Source organism: Podarcis erhardii, assembly GCF_964252035.2.
Source record: "Podarcis erhardii genome assembly, chromosome: 7".
NCBI lineage: Eukaryota > Metazoa > Chordata > Lepidosauria > Squamata > Lacertidae > Podarcis > Podarcis erhardii.
The window spans coordinates 53528865-53549656 of record NC_138511.1 but is presented as its reverse complement, the minus strand read 5'-3'; the positions used below and the strand labels follow the sequence as shown (position 1 = coordinate 53549656).

Here is a 20792-nt window from a genome sequence, read left to right as displayed (position 1 = left end):
ACCGTGGCCTTGACAGGAGAGGCCGCCTGGGGGCTGGGGTCGTCTGAACTCAGGTAAGGAACGGGGTGGGAATTCAGTTCGTCCTTGGCTTCAGCTCACAGTACTGACCAAGGTGCTGTTTGATCGCCTTGTTTTTAGAAAGCAAAAGCGCCGTGTCCCAGAGCATCAGCAGAGTGCATATTCTCGCATAGATTAATTCCACTCCTGCTAGGAGGAGGAGAGGAGATCTCTCAGCGCTCTTGGGAAGATCTGCTAGCGGAAAGCTGCTCCAAGGCAGAGGGAAAAGGAGCCTGCCCTGCTGCGCTCTCGCGGGCAGGTTGGAACTTGCTGGCAGGCTGTGATGACTAATGATCATCAGGAGCTCGTTTTGAGGAGCGCTGTTAGGTATCCCCTGTGCTGTGGAGGCTGTTGCCGGTTCCATGCTTTGGAACATTATTTTAGCAGAGATTCAACAGGCCACCTGGCTTCTGACTTTCAGGAGTCTCTTTGAAGACCTTTTTTTTTTTTTTGGCCAGCAGTCCTATGCGGAGTTGTTTTTAAAAATTCTTGAGGAAGGCAGTCATATTAATGATTTTTCGTGGGAGGGGGGGGGATATGTTGCTGTCCATTGCCCTGATATTTTATGAAAGATGTATAAATCAGCCCACTATTGTGAAATAATCTGCCAATAGAGATTCAGCAGGTGCCTTCTGGTTTAGCTTCTAAGTGCCTCCTGAACATTTTTCTTTTCCATTAGGCAATTAAGATCACATATTTCCATAGCTGTTGGCTGATTTCGACATTTTTGTATGTCTTTCTTACTGTATTTTATGGGTGTGTTTTTTAAAAAAAATGAATAGAAGTATATAAATATTTTAATAAAGAGCAGTCAATCACAGCAAAACAAACAAACAAAACAAACAAACAACCCTCTACCTTGTTTGAGAGGCCAGCTGCTTAGTATACAGTACTTTTGGAATGAGATTTTGGCGTTTTCCTGGAAAAAAACAACCACCTGCTGTCTCCAATAAGGGGAGGTCTGCCTTGTAAATGATGTTAACATGTGGTTTTCATAAGTCTTTCAGGCCATCTGTCATTCTGTGGACAGCCTTGGGCAGCAAGTGTCTCAGGAATCGCGCTGCCAGTGCATCAGAGGTCAAGGATAGCTCTCACAGCCTCGGTTTAAAGCATTACTGGCAGGGCTGTAATGACTGCACTCCTAAGAAAAAGTCTGCCCTGCAGAAAAGTTTAAGAGAGAGGGAGGGTTGGATTTTTTTATTTCTTAATGCTGGGTGGGTTGCCCTTACAAGTGATGTTCCTTTAGGAGCTGCACTGCCTCTCTGCATCCTTGCTTCTGCAACTCCATGATACCAATTGAACCTCTATTTTTATCCAACAGGATATTAAAAATACAAGAAAACATAGAACATTAAACATTTCCCTAAACAAGGCTGCCTTCAGATGTCTTCTAAAAGTCAGGTGGTTGTTTATTTCCTTGACATCTGATGGGAGAGCATTCCACAGGATGGGCGCCACCACCGAGAAGGCCCTCTGCCTGGTTCCCTCGCAGTGAGGGAACCGCCAGAAGACCCTCGGAGCTGGACCTCAGTGTCTGGGCTGAACGATGGGGGTGGAGGTGCTCCTTCAGGTATACTGGGCCGAGGCCATTTAGGGCTTTAAAGGTCAGCACATTTAAAACAGCACAATTAACAGGATAGTAAAACATTCTCATATCCCCGTATTGGGAAGGTTAAGGAGTATTGGTTAGGGCAGGGTTGGGGAACCTCCCATCTGCAGGTAAAATTTGGTCTGCCAAGCCTCCCCGTTTGGCCTATGAGGCCATTTGAGGTAAGCCATGCCCACTTGCCTACTCCTGTTGTCGTATATGTCAGGTGTGGGCCAGCTAAGGCAGGGCTTGGCCCAAAGGGACTTTCCAGGCACCGCCTACTGTAAGTGCCATCAAAACCTCCTGCACAACACTTCCCAAGAGCACCTGGCAACCAGTGGGTTGTCAGGTGCTTGGAAAGCGCTGCGCAAAGTGCCCTGCAAGCTCTGTTTGTGGCACCTGGGAAGCACTGAGCACATCAAATCCCTGCTCAGCCATGACGCTCATTGGGTGCCCTTGGGCGCCAGTCACTGCCTCCCAGCCTAACCTACTTCACAGGGTTGTTAGGATAAAACGGAGATAGGGGAGACCTATGTGCACCGCCTGGAGCTCTGCGGAGAAAAGGTGGCATTTAAATGCAATAAGTAAATAAATAACAATGATTGAACAGAAAGGCAGCAATGCTCTTTCTTTTAAAGAAAGAATTCCCCTTCAAGAGCCACTGGGAACTTCCAGCTTCTCATGGAAAGAGCAACATATAAACTGTTTATTCTCCCCTCCCCACCCTGGGGTTTGCTTTTATGTTATTTTATTTCAGAATTCTGCCTCTCCCTTGCTGAGTCACTGACAAGGAATTCTTGGGCAGAGGCAGCAGAAATCGCTAACGGTTACCTTGACTCATCATGAACTTTACCTTGGGGTGGGAGAAAGCCACTCCTTTCTCAACAGTGCAGTAGTAAAATTAACTATCTGGGGCAGGGGGGCGGGTGTTGGGGGAGGGATGCAAGTGTAAATGTGCAGTGGGAAATTTAGATTTCTCCATGTTTGTTTTGGACACGTTTTGTTGTGCCATATGCTGATCTTTTCATATGCAAAGTCATCTTGTCTTTTTAATCAGTGAGCAAAAGGATGCTACGATTACTAAGAGCTAGCATGGGTTTCTCAAAAACAAGCCATGCTAGATGAATCACATTTCTTTTTTTGATAAGAGTTACAAGCTGGGTGGATCAGGGGAATGTGGTGGGCATGGCATATCTTGATTTCAGTAAGGCCTTACACAAAGTCCCTCATGATGTTCTTGCAGAGAAGCTGGTAAATTGTGGCCTAGAGGATGCTACTATTAGCTGGATTTGGAGCCAGTTGACTTACTGAACCTAACAAGGGGTCGCTAATAGTTCCTGTCTTCTGAGGGGTTCAACCTGTTGTAAACAAAAATTGCCCTTTTTCCTTATGGGGTATCCAAGAGCTCATATAGAGTCCTTACATAGGTTCCCTATTGGTAGGAAAGAATAACAGAGGCCAACCAGAGAATATCAAGAAGCAAAGCAGCTAGTAAGCTTGATCTTTATTGATCTGTTGCAACAGGGTGCTCCCCTCACCCACAGGAGAGGAGGAGGAACCCAGAAAAATGGTGTGCAAAGCCTTATAAAGACTTTTGAAATTGCCACCCTGTGGATCAAGACCACCCCCAGAAACATCATACCTACATCACAGAAAAGGCAGTTTAAACAGAAATGTGAATGTTGTTTATCTCCTGTCTAGCAGGTTACTTGATTGGATTGCCTTGGGAGCCTGGCCAATCTTTTGTAATGATAAATACTTAGTTCCTGGGCCAAGTCACAGGCTCACACCCTATTCAAACACAGACATACCCTTAAGATAGGATTTGTGAAGGAAAAGACAATGGGGAGGCTTTTCCATTTTCCTTTGACCTTGCAGAGAAAACATTTGGTCAGTTTGGGACAGTTCGATTCGAGAAAACATTTGGACAGTTTGGGAATCAAAATGGTTCCAGGTCGGTCTTCCTGTGCTGATCTATGTATGTGCGGTTATGAACATTACCATATATCTAAGACCTCAAAATTCCTATCATAGACCTATCTCTCCCAGCTTTGTGTTGTCTGTAAAGGTGATCAAGATTCACCCCAACCCTTTATAGAAGTCAGGGAAGAGAACCTTTTTCAGCTGAGAACCTCAGACATGGATTTTTAAAATGGTGAGAAGTACCAGGGCAAGGCAGTACCCTGCGATGACCCACTCAAAACCTTCCTTCAATGCCCTGGTTTATGGAGTTTCCTTACAGCTCAATAGGGCCATCTGATTCTGATGCTACTTCACTGGTGTTTGTAAAAAAAAAAAGGAAAAAGAGTGCCCCCTCCCCTCCCCTGCGCACATTGACTTGCTAGATCCTTCCCCCCTTCCAACTTTTGACACAGCACATGAATGAGGCCTCCTTTTTATATGAGGAGTGGCAAAAAACGGTGGGGCAAGGAGTGTTTAAAATCAGGCACAACTTCCTTTTGCATAAGCCTCCCCCCCTTGCTTTAAAAAACAACAACCTTGTACTGAATACAAGGAAGTGACTTCATGGTTTCAGAAAGCAAACAGAGTTTATGGGGACTTCCTGTTGCAGACGCCTTCATTGTGACCTTTGAGAGTGTGACTGATCTCTTTGTGCCTGGGAGGAAAGGAGAGAGCACATGGTGGCTTGAGCAGGCAGAAGAGGAAAGCACATCCAGGGGCTCCTGGTACGTATGATGCAAAATACTCTTTCCTGGGTATACAACTGCTTAGCAGAGGAATGGTGCTTCCCTCTCCATCCTTGAGGTGCCTAAAAATAACGTGAGCATTTCTACTCAGTCTTACTTTTTCAAGAGCCGTAGTTCTGCATGAGAGCCAGTGTGGTGTAGTGGTTAAGAGCGATAGACTCGTAATCTGGGGAACCGGGTTCCCGTCTCCGCTCCTCCACATGCAGCTGCTGGGTGACCTTGGGCCAGTCACACTTCTCTGAAGTCTCTCAGCCCCACTCACCTCACAGAGTGTTTATTGTGGGGGAGGAAGGGAAAGGAGAATGTTAGTCGTTTTGAGACTCCTTCAGGTAGTGATAAAGCGGGATATCAAATCCAAACTCTTTTCCATTCTGCCAAATGCAGCCACCGAGTGCCAGGAACAGAGGAACTTATTTTGCATGCAAGAACTCCTAGATATCATCTCCAGGTATGGCTTGGAGATAGGCAGCCTGAGACTCAAGGCAGACAATACTGAGATGGATGGACCAAAGGTCTGACTCAGTATAAGGCAACTTCATCCGAGCCTCTGTCAGAGGGGACACCTAGAAAAGGGCTTCAGGTGAAGGTTGAAGGGTCCTGGGAGGTTCATACTGAGAGATTTAGGCCAAAATATATTTGGGTCCTGAGCTAAAAGATCATTTCACCTCCTTCAATCACTGCACTCTGCAAATAAGGGCTTCCTGAAGATACCATCTTATCAGGAGATCTGTTCCACACCGTACTATGTAGGAAGTGAGCCTTTAGTGTTGTAGCACCTGCCCTTGGAATGCCATCCCATTAAATATTAGGCGACATCTTTGCTGTCTTTTCAGCAGCTACTGAAGACCAGCTTCTTTCAATGAGCCTTTTAAAGCAGGGCTATTTCCCAGTCTGTGTCTGTCCTGGAGTTGTACTTGCTGCCCTGGGTCCCTTTGGGAGGAAGGGCCAGATATAAATTTAGTAAATAAATAAGTAAAAAAAAACAAAACAAGGTAATTTGCAACAGTATCATTCCAAATGAGATCAGGTTCTAGTCCTAATGTGACTACTTAACTCATTGGCATTTATTTCTGCATTCAAAGCATCTGCCCTCCCACTGAGCTAGGGAGCAGGCCACCCAGTGTTGAACATTCATGTTTTGAATTTGGATGGGTTCAGCTTTCCTTCTGAATTTAATTTCTTTTTTAAAAAAATATAATCTTTATTAACAGGCCAATCAAATCACATTATTTCCAAATCACATTAGTTCCAAATTATACAGCCAAATTTTAAAATTTTTGTTGGGGGTACCCATACTTCAAGCTCCGAAAAGGTGTCCAAACATCACTTATATTGCTGCTTTAATTAGACAATTCTATCCAGTTCTGTCCAGATAGTCTCTTTGTTACTTTCCTCATCTTCTTGTTGTTATCATATATTCCTTTCTTTGCGATCTCTGATAATCTTCACAAGCGGGTTGAAAGCAAACATCCTCTGTGTGGGTTTTACACTCTCCAAAAATCATATCACATAAGGACAGCTGCCATTTCCACACCTCCGTAAAGAGACTTTCTCTCGGTCTGTCCATTGATTTTCCCAGGCTTGCCAGACATATCTCAGAGGGCTCTGCCAAGGTCTAGATCACATTCCTATAAGCATTCACATTCCAATGACACTGGTCCTCCTCCCCCATCTTTCTTAGGCAAGCCTGTCTCGGCGAGACGCCATTTGAAACTGCGTCATAAAACTTTCCTCCGTTCTCCGATGTTTACCAATCCTCTCTTTGATTGATAATTCACTCCACACAGTTCTTGAATTCCTGCTTGTGATTAATAAACGATTCTTCTTTCTGGGGTGGAGGGTTATTAATACTCACATAAGGCAAAGAAAGGGAAAAGCTTTTTCCTCCACCCTCCTTTCCGTTTCGCACCAAACATACCAGTCTTTTCATGGTGATTCATCACTTGATTTATTTGTCCCACCCGTCGCTCCGCTCCCAGAGATCCATTAATCAGCAGTCTTAACTCCCAATCTTCGCTTGATGTATGTGCTTTAGCTTCTTTCCAATTATATATTTCCAATTATATGTTTCGAGCTAAAGCAACCAGTGCGCTGATTGGAGACAGCGTCCGGGAAGAGCTGACTTCACACAAGGGCTTGTGCCAAGTGTCCGCACCCTCTTATTTCGAATCCGGGGGTGAATTATGGACACCGCTGGCAAGGCAGTCCCCCCCATCCCCTTGGGGGGCCAGGAAGACTGCATACTTCCCATAGCAGCCTCTTAATTACCTCGTGTGGGTCGGAGAGATGTTATTGTCGGTCATCTTCCAATGCGCCCCCTGGTGGCCCCCTCCTTCTGAATTTAATTTCACCTCCATCTAGGATAGCTGCAGATGGAACCTGCAGCAAAAGCAACAAGCAGTTGATAAGGGAGGTTGCTTCCTTTAGGATTTGACAACAAACACTGAATAGGGAACTCTTGTGGATATTCGTATGATTCCTCCTGCCTGACTTTTTACTGAATGATGTCACTGATTCTCTATCTGCCTCCAAGGCTTAGTGCACACAACCAGGTTGCCGACTGTCGGAGTAACTTTGCCCTCTTGATATTCGTACAATGACATGTTCTTGTGAAGGGTGTCCACGTGATAAGTTCATAAGTTATTGCATGAAATGTTTTACCTGATGACCTAACTATGTGTAGCCCCTTTTCACAATACTAATTTGCCTGCTCAGAGTTATGTCCATTAACTTCAGTGGGTCTGAGCAGGACTAGCATTGGGTACCACCCTTTGGCATTTTTCACCTCGGGAATAATGCATCATTTATTGTGGTGTTTTCCTGGACTCCTTCACGTGATTTCTGCTTATTTCATAGACTGATGTTTGTTCATCTTGCGTGCGTTTGTTTTCCAGCAAAGAAAGCTACATTCCCAAATTTGCAACCAGCTGCCCTAGGAGAATGCCGGTGTTGGCCCCCGACGCTTGGAGCTACATCCCTGAAGAAATCCTGGCCAATATATTTTACTACTTGCCTCTTAAAGATCGGCACACAGTATTCCATGTGTGCCGGCCCTGGGCTGCGGCAGTTTCTACCAGCTCCGTCTGGAGTTTTACAGAGGTCAGGTAAGAAGGGAGAGCTTAAAGTGCAGCCTCTGTTTGAAGGTCTCCTGTGAAGGAGAGGCCACCACCTCCTGAGGAAGCCTATCAAGTGCCTCTTCCCATTTGGAAGCTTATCCTGTTGTGCTGCAATTGGTTCTAGTGGAGCAGAAGTTGTCTACAGTGTCAGATCTTTATCACCTCACCCCAAGAGGCCAGTTTTCAAGTGAGGGGTGTGGAGAACAACCCACTTGTCCATGTTTGATGGTATCTTGACATCAAATGATTGGCAGGTGGGTTGTCCTACCCGTATGCAGACATTGGAGCTGGGGCCACCTGAGGCTTTCTGTAGGCTGACTAGGCTTCTACTGCAGCCACCCCTTGCCCTCCTTGAGGAGCTGGTTGTGCTGGCTTAAAGGTTCCTTGGCCAATTTCATAGCTGCTGACTTCTACAATGTGGAAAGGATGGGGGCCTTGTCCATGAGGAAGTTGGGACAGCTACAGCCTCAGGTTTGGAGGGCCTAGGGGGGAGTCCTGAGGTTCTTCCACCCCACCGACTGGAGATTTCCTTCTCATCTGTATCTTCCTCAGGGAAGTTTGAGGAATCTGAAAACCCATATCAGAGAGCCTATATCAATGAGCGCATTCCTGATACTTTGGATCACTATGAGTTTCTATTGAATTGTATTAATGCTGTGATGAATTTGGGATTTTTTAAATTTTTGCTTTATATGCTACTGTGCTTTTGATATTACTCTAGTGATTGTCATGTTTGTTAGTTTTTAAAGCGATTGTTTTTCTTGTGAGCTGCTTTGAGCTCAACATTTGTTGTTGGAAAAGCAGGATGCAAATATTAAACGGAATTTTTTAAAAAAAATCCCCCATCATTTTTTGTCCAGTTGCAGCACAGAGGATGAAGATGGCGAAGGCACTTTGCAGAGCTTGCACCAGTTTCTGAGCCACATCAAACACCTGAAGATAGCCTTTGATCAGTCTCAGGAGAAAACCCAGAGGAATGTCACTCAGATTTTGGACATGCTGGCCAAGCAGAACCACAAGTTGCAGGCTCTGTGCCTTGTGTGCAAAGGAGAAAACCCCCTTTTCTATTCCGGCCAAGACATCATTCAGAGCATCCGGAGAATCTGCCAGAGCCAGAATAAGACCAACCTTCAGCTTATCGATTTCCGGCAAATGCCTTTCACTCTGGACGACGGGCTCATTCAGCTGATTGCATCCAGCAGTCCAAATCTGCATACCCTGTTCATCAACAACCGCACCCTGGTTTGCAACGTCAAGCCAGAGACGATCTGTGAGGTTCTGAGGGTTTGTCCTAAATTATCTACCCTGGGGGTCTACTATGCCAGCCTGTCTGAGGATGTTTTCCAGGAACTGGTAAAGTCAAATCGAGGGCCCTTCAAGTGCCTGGATATTTTCTGCGAGCGCCTCGACAAGTACATCCCCGTCATCCCAGAAGAGCTTTGGGCTATGGTTCGTGAGAGATATCCACAGCTGCAGGTGGAGATGGAGTTCGACCACACAGTCCCTGCGTGGAAGATCCCTCGGATTCTAAAGCCCAATATTCCCGTAACCAGTTTGCAGCTTAACACTTACACGTACATGGTGAACCAGATTCGGTTTGCCACCAGCAACTACAGCAAGACTCTGGAAAGGCTGGTCATCCGCACTACGCCATCTGATGACCTCAACTCCTCGCTAACAGATCTAGCCAAAAAGTGTGTGCATCTGAAAGAGGTCCACTGTTACTGTGTGGTTAGCCCAGCCGTGGTACAGGCCTTTCTTTTACACTGCAAGGGTTTGAGAAGGTACACTCTAAAGGTCACCACGGGACGCAGCACTTGGAAACCAACAATAATCCAGTGATTTTCCATCTGCAGTAAAGGCACATTCACACCTATCCTCTCGGACAGTAGCAGTTTAGGCCTTTGGTAGTGTCCGGGGTGTACATTTCAGTACTGTCTGCACCACTGAGGCTGCAATCCTAGCTCTGCTAACCTCTGAGTAAACCCCACTTACTTACTCCAGAGTTGGCATGGTTAGGATTCTGGTGCAATTCCATTTCCTCTCACTTTGTTGCTAAATTTACTGCTGGAGTAGGCAACTGCTCAGGAGTAAGGTGGGTAAACACAGAATCCAAATAGAATTACACACTTACTTCTCAGCTGATATGGCTAAGATTGTGCTGCAAGTGCTACTGTATTCAGTGGGGCTTACTCCCAGGTAAGTACGGTTAGGACTACATCCTAAGTCCCATTACCTATTAGTGTGAACAAATCACAGTCTTTGCCCTAGAAACAGGTGAACAATGTTTACAGAGTGGCATATATTTTTCAGATTCTTGCAAAATCATAGCACTTTAAATCTGTGATATGATCATAATTCACAATAAATATTTGTATACGAAATACAGTGTTTTTATAGTTCTGCTTAATAATATTCATATGGAGATTTTTTTGTCAGAAACATGACTATCGTGCAGCTTGGGCCCCCTCTCTCAAGTTCAAATCCTCTTCATCGGGGTGGTGTCAGGGAAGATCAGAAATTATTATTTTTATTCAATTTACCGGTATATACTGTCCTTTATCAAAAGATCCCTGGGCAGTGTACAACATTAAGAACACATTTTATGGACCATCATCATAAAAACACAATCATAGCTGTCAACTGTCCCTTATTTGGCGGGAAAGTCCCTTATCCCAGCGCCGTGTCCTGCTGTTGTCCCTTATTGATGATGTTCCTTAAATTTCCCGGGTTTCAAAGGAAGCAGCTCCTCTCCCTCCCTCCCTCCCTCCCTGCCAGCCAGGGAGGAGGGAGGCTCCAACTGTATTGCTTGGCTGTGTTGCTCACCCAATAAGGAGTCTAAGAACGACTGGGGGGTGGAGCTTGCATGCCTTGTGCCGATCAAATCGGCCGCGTTGCATGGGGACTCGCCTTTGCTCAGCGCTTCCCAGCAGAGAGGTGATGGTGGTTTCCCTTGCTGCATCCCCTTTGCCAGGTTGCTGTACTGTGGGAACCACCGCTTGAGGCTTCTTTTGGCTGCTGGCTGGGCTTTCTGCCTTTGGCTCGGAGGGACTCAGAAGTTGAACATACCTGTGCTTGGAAAATCCCTTATTTTGGCTGCTGATCCCTTATTTTCGAGGCTGCTGGTCAGTTATTTTCAAATCTGTAACTTGACAGCTATGAACACAATACAAAACACAATGATAGGCAGCATAATGATAAAACAATCGTGACAACAGCCCCATCCCTTTAACAGGCCATAGATTATTTAATGCCCAGATGCCTGGATAAAGAGGAATGTTATTGCCTGGTGCCTAAAGACATGTAATAATGGTGAAAGAGGAGCTTTTTCTTGGTTTGTAAGCTGGACTCAGTTCCCATTAGCCTTTGTAAGCATGACTCATGGCCGGGGATGATGGGCGTTGGAGTGGAGTCTAGCATCCTGGGGGGGGAGGGGCACAAGTGCCCAAGTGGTCTAAACTAAACTAAAAAGCTTCTAAATTAAAATGAAAAGGGGGGGGGACACATTGGAGGCATACAAGAATGGTGTAAAGGCACAAGGGGGCGCTGCAGCCTAACAAACAAGGATTAAGGAATCCTTCAAAGCCAAGCTCACATTCTCCTGTTGCCCCCATGATGTGTAAGGCTTCCTTCCCCCTAACTGAGGCAAGAAGTCTCGGGAACATCACCCCCACCTGATGCAAGCAGGGAGCTGGGCTTGTGCTCAATATAATTAATCATCACATATGCGAGGTGCCATCAGTCCTTTGAATAAAACAGCAAATATTATCATGACGAGCTACTTCTATGTAAGCCACACATGGCTTATTTATTCCCCTGGTAGGCAGAGATAGAACTGCCCTGGCCAGGAGCAATGTATTTAAACTATCATAGATAATATCCATTATCCAAACACCCAGAGTTTTCTTTAAATACAAAATAAGAACTCCTGCAAAGTGCAAGCTCCTGTTGTACAGAGAAAAAGACGTGGGGGTTGGGGAAGAAAACAACAGGACTTGTTTCCGAGAAGAGACAGAGCGGATCGTTGCAATGTGCTCTGCACATGGCTGCCCTTGGAGACAACTCAAAATGGCCCAAAATGCAGCGGCCAGATTATTGGCTGGGTTTGTCTTGGGACGTGTATAATCCCTTGCTCCAAAACAGCTGCACTGGCTGTCAATTTGTTTCTACGCAGAAGTAAGCTCCACTGAGTTCCATGGGGTTTACTCTCAAGTAAGTATCTACAGGACTAATAAAAATTGGCTCTGCATCTATTTTCTTCTGAATGCTAAAAATGTGTTTCACTTTTGTGGTTGCACCCCTAAATGTCCCACCCCTCAACAATGATTGCGAAGCCTCAAAGCAGTGCGAGATTTATGTACGGTTGTATCTCAGGTTAAGAACTTAATTCGTTCTGGAGGTCTGTTTTTAATCTGAAACTGTTCTTAACCTGAAGCACCACTTTAGCTAATGGGGCCTCCTGCTGCTGCCGTGCCGCTGGAGCACAATTTCTGTTTTCATCCTGAAGCAAAATTCTTAACCCGAGGTAATATTTCTGGGTTAGCGGAGTCTGTAACATGAAGCGTATGTAACCTGAAGTGTATGTAACCCGAGGTACCACTGTATAAGCTAAACAAGTTATAGCCAAGGGCCCCACTCTCTTGGGGGCTGCAAAAAAATTTAAAGAAAAAAACACCTGGGTGTACATTTCCAAAATATAAGGTGAAAAACAAAATAAAACCTACAAACAGCAACAGTGTTTTGTGTTGTGTAGGCTCCTATGATGTAAGGAATTGTATTTCAGTATCAGTTCAACAATTGCTTTGATAAAATACATATTTTGTTATGTGCAAATGACTTTAGATATCTATTAGGTCCACAAATTACCATATAGCATATATTCAATACAAAAAAACAGTGACAATTTGTTGTTGGGAAAGGACAGCTGGACATATAAAGGGCCCCATTACCTTCAGTAGTTTAGGGCTTCATCAAACCTAAATCCGGCCCTGCCTTCAAGTACAGCCGGAGCCGCCCTCACCACCCTTTTCTGAGGTGGGCACAGAACAAATTACAGCATCTGACCAAATACAGATAGGTAGCCGTGTTGGTCTGCCATAGTCAAAACAAAACAAATTCCTTCCAGTAGCACCTTAAAGACCAACTAAGTCAGTTCTTGGTATGAGCTTTCGTGTGTGTATCTGAAGAAGTGTGCATGCACACGAAAGCTCATACCAAGAACTGACTTAGTTGGTCTTTAAGGTGCTACTGGAAGGAATTTGTTTTGTTTTGACATCTGACCAAAGTTTGCTTTGTTTCTTTTCTACCGTCCTCTCGGCGTAGCGACCCCTCGTGGTCAATTCCTGTTGCCCGGAAGCGACATAGTTAACTCTTCAGGTGAGGCGCTTCTTTCACCCTCCATCCCGCCCCCCCCCGCCCCGCGCACGCGTACTTCAGGCTGCCGCCTCGCGGTCAGGTGTTAATTGCGCGCAGGTGTGGCGGGAGAGGCACGCGGAGCTCCGGCTGAAAAAGAGCGCGCGCGGCGCGCCGTGCTCACTGCGTTCTGGGCTGCTGCTGGGCGCGGGGTGGGCGTCGTTGCAGTCGCTGGCTCTTCAGGTTGCTGCAAGCGACGCTGTTGGCCGGGCTTCCCTGCTGCTTCCGAGATTAAGGTGAAGGGTTTTTTCAGGGAAAGTGTGCGGTTTGTTTTCTGGGCGTTTCCGACTCGCTTCTGTCTAAGACGGATTCAGTGCTTGCTCCTGTCAGGTTTCCCTAACACGCTGAGTGGCATGAAATGGGCAGCCCTGCAGAATTAGAAATCAAACGATAATTTCATATTGTGTAATTTCTGTGAACCTGGACGGAAGGAAACTCGGAAGCTCCTTTAGTGTGCATTGGAGTCTAAGGGCTGAGGTACTTTGGGCTCTCCCCCGAAAATATTTGAGGGGGCTGCCCCCCCCCAAAAAAGTTGGTGGGTGTTGCCATTCAAATAGTGCATGTGTGCCATATCATGTGATCCATTTTTGTGGGGTGGGACTTACCTGGCTCTCCATCCCCACCCCCCAATATTTTATTCAAGTTGGCACCCCTGGGTGTGTGTGTGTGTGACATCGCTTCAGCAATTATTCCCTTTATTGCTAATTATTTAATGGGCAAGCTCTCTCAAGTGGTTTACATAAAACATAAGTATGCAATTGAAGTTTCTCTGTGTGGTTGGAGTCACTGGACTGCTTCTCTGGAGTTTCAAGTCATTCTGCTTCAGCCTTGGGTGACCTTGGCTTAGTCACTGGCTTTCAGCCCAGCCTACCTCATAGAGCTGTAGATCAGGGGTCAGCAAACTTTTTCAGCAGGGGGCCGGTCCACTGTCCCTCAGACCTTGTGGGGGGCTGGACTATATTTTGGAAAAAAAAATGAACAAATTCCTATGCCCCACAAATAACCCAGAGGTGCATTTTAAATACAGTGGTACCTCTGGTTACAGACGCTTAAGGTTACAGACTCCGCTAACCCAGAAACAGTACCTCGGGTTAAGAACTTTGCTTCAGGATGAGAACAGAAATTGCATGCTGCTGGCACGGCGGCAGTGGGAGGCCCCATTAGCTAAAGTGGTACCTCAGGTTAAGAACAGACCTCCAGAATGAATTAAGTTCTTAACCCGAGGTACCACTGTAAAGGCACACATTCTACTCATGTAAAAACACCAGGCAGGCCCCACAAATAACCCAAAGATGCATTTTAAATAAAAGGACACATTCTACTCATGTAAAAACACGCTGATTCCCAGACTGTCCGTGGGCCGGATTTAGAAGGTGATTGGGCCGGATCTGGCCCCCGGGCCTTAGTTTGCCTACCCATGCTGTAGATGAAGATGGAGAGGACTAGAACCTTTTGTGCCACCTTGAATTCCTTGGGGGTAAAGTTGGACTATAGATGTAATAATTCCTTCCTCTCCCATCTGTTCCATGCTTTACAACTTGTCATTTTAGTTTCACCCCACCGCTTCAGAAAGCGTGCATGCAATCTGACTTAGAAATACAATGCCTCAGGTTTTAAATTTGGAAGATGTATTCGGACGAATTTTGACACTGTTCCATCCCTGACCTTTTCAGGTAGGGCTTGTAGTGTGGAGCTGCTGCCAGTCAGTGTTGACACTACTGAACTGATGCCCTTCATCTTTGGGAAATTGTCTTTCAGTGAGGAAGGCGGCACTCTAGAGTCTTCAGTCAGCTGTTCGAGGATGCCTAAGCTGGCGAAAGTCCTTTGGAACTGTATCCCAGGGGAAATTCTGGCCCACATATTTTCCTTCTTGCCTGCCAGAGACAGATACAACGTTGTGCATGTGTGTGAGCGCTGGGCCGCAGAAGTGCATTCCAGTTCTGTTTGGGATTTTACAGAAATTGGGTAAGAGGCAGCATTTGCAGCTGGTTGCTTGTAGAGTCAAAAAGGAACATGTACGTTGTTGACCTTTCCTGCTAACAACCGTGTGTGTGTGTGTGTGTGTTACTGTTGATGATGATGTAGTTTTCATCAGGCACCAGTTAGCATGGTAAGCCATTAAGGATGCTGAGAGTTGTAGCCAGACAACATCTGGAACGCCACAGGTTCCCTGGCTCAAAGCCGCCTTCTCATTCTCTGCTGGAAGGCACATGCTTGTTCTCTCCTCCACAAGTTCGGTCAGTATGGACTTAAAGGTGAATGAGACTCTCATACGCACGCAAACCCCGCCCCCAATCTCCCCTTCTTGCTGTCAAGGGCAGTTCCCAGCCAAGGAATGCACACATCAGATACTGTAGTTAAGTACTGTCAAAAATAATACAGGCACTTCTACAGCTCTGGATATCTACGCACTCCAGTTTAGCACCTAGGCAACTTAGTGCTCTGTGGAGCACTTGCAGCAACTGGGGAGGGGGCACTCCCCCTCTACCAGTTTATGTGCCTTCCTCTGACAGGCTGCATGTATGGAGACTGCACCTGTGTGGAAACTTCCTCTGCTCATCGCTTTTCAATTCCCTCCTAGTTCTGGGGTACAGTGGTGCACGAGAGAGCGGGAAGCACCTGGCCCTTGCATTTGCCTGACCTGCCTCTTCCCCCCTCTACTTCTGACCCATCCTGTGCTCCACCCTCCAGCTTCTAAGCTTCCCCTGCCTCTGATTCTTGCCTCCTGGCTGATGCATGTTCCCATATACCAGTGGCCCCCTCTCCTGTGCCAGACTCCAGCCTACCTGCTCCCAGGGAGCACTCGGCAGTGGCCTGCCAGTCCCTGACACTTGCTATAGGTGTAATGAAAGACATTGGGACACCTTCACAGGTGTATTGAAATGGTGAGAGTACTTCCTGGAAAGCCAGATCCTAGGAATTTGGCAAAGGTTCCCAATTAACTGAAAAGTACAAAAATTGTTTATGAATGTTTTTTTGCACCTTGCAGTAAAAACACGGTGTGTGTCATAATAGAGGACAGTGTTCTAGTGCAGGATTAAATCAAGCTGCACATAGAGCATGTTGTAACTGGTGGGTTCCATTTCTTGCATGGTTTTGAGTGCGCATTTGCAGTAGTGTCCACAAACAAGCATTTATTTTGCTCACAGAATGTACAAACTCCTCCTGGCTGATGCATGTACCCACATACCAGTAACATTTGCTAGAGTTGTCTGATTAGAATACAAGGATAGTCGGTCCTCCCTGACTCATTCTAACCTGGAAAGCTGAAACATGTTCCAAGCCACACTGTTTATACCTAGAAAAATCCAAATTAGCGTTAAGTGTACATTTCTCCCTCTAAAATGGGGGGGGGGGGCACAAAGTATACCTGAAAATGGTTAAAGCTCAGACTTAATAGTTGGTCAAACTATTATGCTTACAGGCTGACCTTGGGACAGTCACAATATCTCTCAGCCGAACCCACCTCAGGGTTGTTCTGAGGGTAAAATGAAGGGGGCGGGGAAGAAACAACATGGATATTGCCTCAAGCTCCTTGGAAGAAAGGCTATTAAACATAGTTAAATAAAAGGTTGCCGGGGGGGGGGGGGTGATGCTACAGCTGTAGAGTTGTCTAACTTGCTCCTAGATCTAGAAGAAATGCAAATTAGTCAGTTTTCCAGAGAGGAATATTAGAAGTGTTCATCTGCTGCAACTCAAATTCAGCACTGCAGGAGTTCATGGTTTTCCCCCAACCTCTTATTTCAGTTTTGACACAGAGGATGAGGACGACGAGTGCCTGTTGCAGTGGCTACAGCCGTTCCTAGGCCTCATCAGACACCTGCAGTTGGTGGTTGAGCAGTCCCTGGACTTGAACCGGAGACAAGCCACAGGCATCTTGGACATGTTGGCTTGTCGGAGCTGCAGGTTGCAGGGGCTCTGTATTGTATGCCTGGGAATAAGCCCCTATTTCTATTCCGGCCAAGATGTCCTGCATAGCATCCGGAGTATCTGCCAGAGCAGGAATGGGATTGATCTCCAGTATATTGACTTCCGGCAAATGCCTTTCACTCTGGACAATGGGACTGTTCAGATGATTGCATCCAGCAGCCCAAACCTGCACACCTTGTTCATCAACAACCAAGCACCTGGTCCAATGATTCTCAAGCCAGACACCATCTCTGATGTTCTGAGGACCTGCCCTAAGTTATCTGCCTTGGGGGTCTGCTATGCCAGCTTATCTGAGAAGATGTTTTGGGAACTGCTGAAACCGAACAGAGAGCCGTTCCGGTTTCTGGACCTTTTCTATGAAGGCCTGGACGTCAACATTCCCAAAGAGCTTTGGGCTATGGTGAGTGAGAAGCACCCACAGTTCCGCGTGAGGCTGGAGTTTGCTCCAACAGTCCCTATAAGGAAGATGCTTGTGGTTCTGAAGCCAACCATCCCTGTGGCCGCTTTGCATTTTGACACACCTCTGCACATGGCCGATCAGGTTAAGTTCATTGCCAGCACCTACAGCAGGACTTTGGAGAGGCTGGTCCTTTACAACGCCCCCTCTGCTGACCTCAACGCTTCACTAATAGAACTGGCAGGAAAGTGTGTGCATCTGAAAGAGGTTCACTGTTACTCTGCGGTTAGCGAAGCAGTGGTAGAAGCTTTTATTTTACACTGCCCAGGTTTGAAAAAATACACCCTGTCAGCACAGAAGTTCTCTTTTGATATTCCACCAGCAGTCGTTACGTGATTTGACCAAAATGAGAGTTCATGTACACTTGTGCCCTGAAAGAGGAGCAACATTATTTGATATAAACAGCATAAAAGTACTCTGTTGCTGTTTCCACTGAGTCTCCTGTTCCAGAGCCACAATATGGACACAGATTAAAAACAGTTGAAGATAAAAGCATACTACTTGAAATCAGTGCGAATAACACTGAAGTCTCTCTTAGTCTCCTGGATACGGGATATTTTAAATTTTATACAACTGCAGATTTTAGTATCCCCCCTGCAACTCAGACATCACAGATAGCATTTATCACAGTTCACCAAGATCTGCACATAAAACAATTTTAAACACTTTACTTGATATTCTATTTTGGTAAGAACCTAACTTTATTTTGCAGTGTATATTCTCAACCATAGTAAGTCCAAGGTGGTGTGATGGTTCAAGGGGCAGAAATGAGCAGGAGCTCTCTTGTCCTACAGTTGACTGACAGAGGTTTGTAAAAGGTCTGTTTGTGTTAGTTACTTTTAAGCTTTGTTGCTTAAACAAAGCCTTGTTTTTTAAAGCCTTGCCAAGAAGGAAACATGTTCTTCATTCACTGTATGTCAGTCACTTTCTGGACTCTGGTGGCAATACCATTCCAAACTCCCCTACCATAGGGTTTTAGCAGAACTCATTTTGTATGCAGCAAAGTTCTATTCCAGAGTAGACACATCAAAATTAATGGATGTGACTAAATGGTGTCCTGTAATTTAATGGGTCTACTTTGAGGTAGAACTGAGCTACATGCAACCCAGGGTTTAGAAGTATGCTAGCCAAAGACTGCAGCTCTGATCTGGAGATCTGACTTATCTTCAGGAGTGTCTCTGATCCAGGATAGTCAAAGTGTCAGCTCACTATTTCAGTTTCTGAGAATTTTGAGGCCTACCTGGTTAGGGTGCCGATTATCATCCTTGTCAAGAGGATGGCTGCCTGAAAGGGCAGCACCACAGGCTGAAATCCTATAGATGCAGCTCTCCCATAAAGATGGGGGTATGGGCAAATGGCACTTTTTGAATTTCTGCTGTGGCAGCAGACGTGGGTGCACATTACTTTCTAGTGGGAACTGATGCACGTATCTCCATCCAGAAATGGTGTCCAGACACCCAAGCTTTGGACATCATTTCTGGATGGGATTACATGCATCAGTTCCCACTATGGAAGATAGGTGGGGATAACACAGACATTGAGTTCTTCCCATCTCTCTGCCTTCCGTATGTAACTGGGAGTTTGGAACATCTGCTTAGGGCTCTTGCATTTGCAGATCATGGCTCTGAAACCAGCTGAGTCCAAGGTTCCTGCAGTCAATTAGGGCTTATCCACACTTACCTTTTGCCCTGAGCTTTCCCCGCGAAAACCCACTCTTTAGAGCTGAATCGGAGTAAACTTTAATTCGGGTTTTACACAGATTGATGTTTACTCTGAGCGTTAAAGAGCGTGTTTTTGCAAGGAGAGCTCTGGAGCAACAAAGGGGGGGGGCGCTCAGACATGGAGCTTTAAATCACATAATGTGCCTGGAAAGAGCAGAGGAACGGTAAGTGTGGATAAGCCCTTACCTGATGGCTGGATGGAGGAAGAGCTGCTTGTGAGCAGGGGCATCAGATGCAGAGGGTAGGCTCTGAGGCACATATAGGGATGATGTTCACCGCCTCAACTGTCAGTCACTCTGCCTAGTGACACTAGTCTCCAGGTGCTACACCTTCAATTCTGCTACTGTGAATTGTCTCTATTGTAATAAATACTTTGAAACATTTTCCTTACTGTTGGAATTCTCCTTGCTGTGTTTGTCCTCTTGGAAACTACAAGAAAAGCAGCCTAGAAGCTGAAAGAACAAATGAAATAAAACTTAAGGTGGTCTTCAGGTAGGTCTGCTTCCACTATCGCTTCCTCCAAGTTGCGCCATGGGGAAGGCGAAAGAGCTGCCCTTGGCCCTTTCCAGGGCTTTTGCTGACCTCCTGGCCTACTGTGTTTGTGCAAGCAAGTGTATTCTCTTTCCATGATGCTGCATCTTTATTCACGGCATTGTGCAATGCAAATAGCGGTGCGTTTTCATTCTGTGCATTGTTCAACCCTTCCCATTGTGCTGGGCTTGGGAGAGAGCCAGCAGCATTGCTGATGTGAGCCAGCAGCATTGCTGATGTGATTTTTGTGGGAGGAGGATGTTTTCTCGGCTCTGCCTGGATCGCTAAATGGTTTTGTTTCTCCCTCTGACACACGCACAGAAAGGAAAGGGAGCTTTGCTGTGGGGGAAGAGATCATGGCACTAGTGTAGTCAGAGCATCACAAAAAACTATGCAGGACTCATCCACTTCCTTGGCTATGGATGGCTACCCCAGCAACGTACCAGCGTTCCTCACCAAGCTGTGGACATTGGTAGAAGATCCTGAGACCAACCATCTCATCTGTTGGAGTATTGTAAGTACAACTAATGTTGGGAGCTGCTAGTTTGGTGTTTGACAAGCCCTTGCAGGACACTGTGTGTCATGTGCAACTTACAGGGGCTTCGTTAGCCAGAAACCACGCAGTGGTCTCTGAGAGTGATGTGTACAACTGGTATTTTTCGGGTACCTAACCTAACCAGTCTTATGCATGTTTACTTCTATGCCGTGTTGAGTTCATTGGGGAGTTACTCAAATGTAAGGTCTAGTTTGTGCATCAGACAGACTTGAGATGATGGAATTCTGGGCTACAGTGCTTCAGACTGTAGGTGGGCTGGAGTGTCAAGTTGGTTTGTTGTATGTTCCCAGCATAAGTTTCCTGAATGTAATAAGCTTAGTATATTGGGGAGAAAACTCTACCTCTGAGGGAGGTAGGCTGTGTGCTAAGCTCATTTGCTGGGGAGCACTTGGAAATGCAATTCCCCACCTACAATCTGTGGGCCAGAACCCCAGCACTTCATTCTGCATGAAGTTGCATCAGTTGGTTCTCTACTGGTGAGGGGGGAGAAATTCAATTTGGTTCACATTTAAAGGTGAGCTTAAACTAATTTGCAATTTCTTAAACAATATGTGAACCAAGACATGGCCATCTTTCAAATTCATAATTCTCCAAATTTTGCAATGAAATTCTCCAGGCAAGCAATGTTTGCAAAAACATGGGTAAAGTGCACATAAAAATGTATATATTAGTTAAAATAATTACACAAATAATAATATACAAATATTAAGGAACAT

At 45.9% G+C, this 20792-nt stretch overlaps 1 protein-coding gene across 1 annotated transcript; it reads left to right on the top strand.

Annotated features, from left to right (window-relative positions):
- The first annotated feature begins 2637 nt into the window (after positions 1-2637).
- FBXL8 (F-box and leucine rich repeat protein 8) lies at positions 2638-19318 on the top strand. Its single transcript, XM_081871539.1, has 7 exons — positions 2638-4332; positions 7248-7457; positions 8330-9307; positions 9653-9668; positions 12942-13117; positions 14640-14846; positions 16629-19318. Exons 1-7 carry the CDS (start codon positions 4172-4174, stop codon positions 17602-17604), a joined length of 2724 nt encoding a protein of 907 aa, XP_081727665.1. The 5' UTR covers positions 2638-4171; the 3' UTR covers positions 17605-19318.
- Positions 19319-20792: the final 1474 nt, after the last annotated feature.

Excerpts from the sequence above, each read along its gene's own strand:
- FBXL8 (XM_081871539.1), top strand. The coding sequence starts at position 4,172 with ATGGTTTCAGAAAGCAAACAGAGTTTATGGGGACTTCCTGTTGCAGAC. Across the intron at positions 7,458-8,329 it reads TGGAGTTTTACAGAGGTCAG|TTGCAGCACAGAGGATGAAG; the intron begins GTAAGAAGGGAG and ends TTTTTTGTCCAG. Across the intron at positions 13,118-14,639 it reads CTGCTGCTTCCGAGATTAAG|TGAGGAAGGCGGCACTCTAG; the intron begins GTGAAGGGTTTT and ends ATTGTCTTTCAG.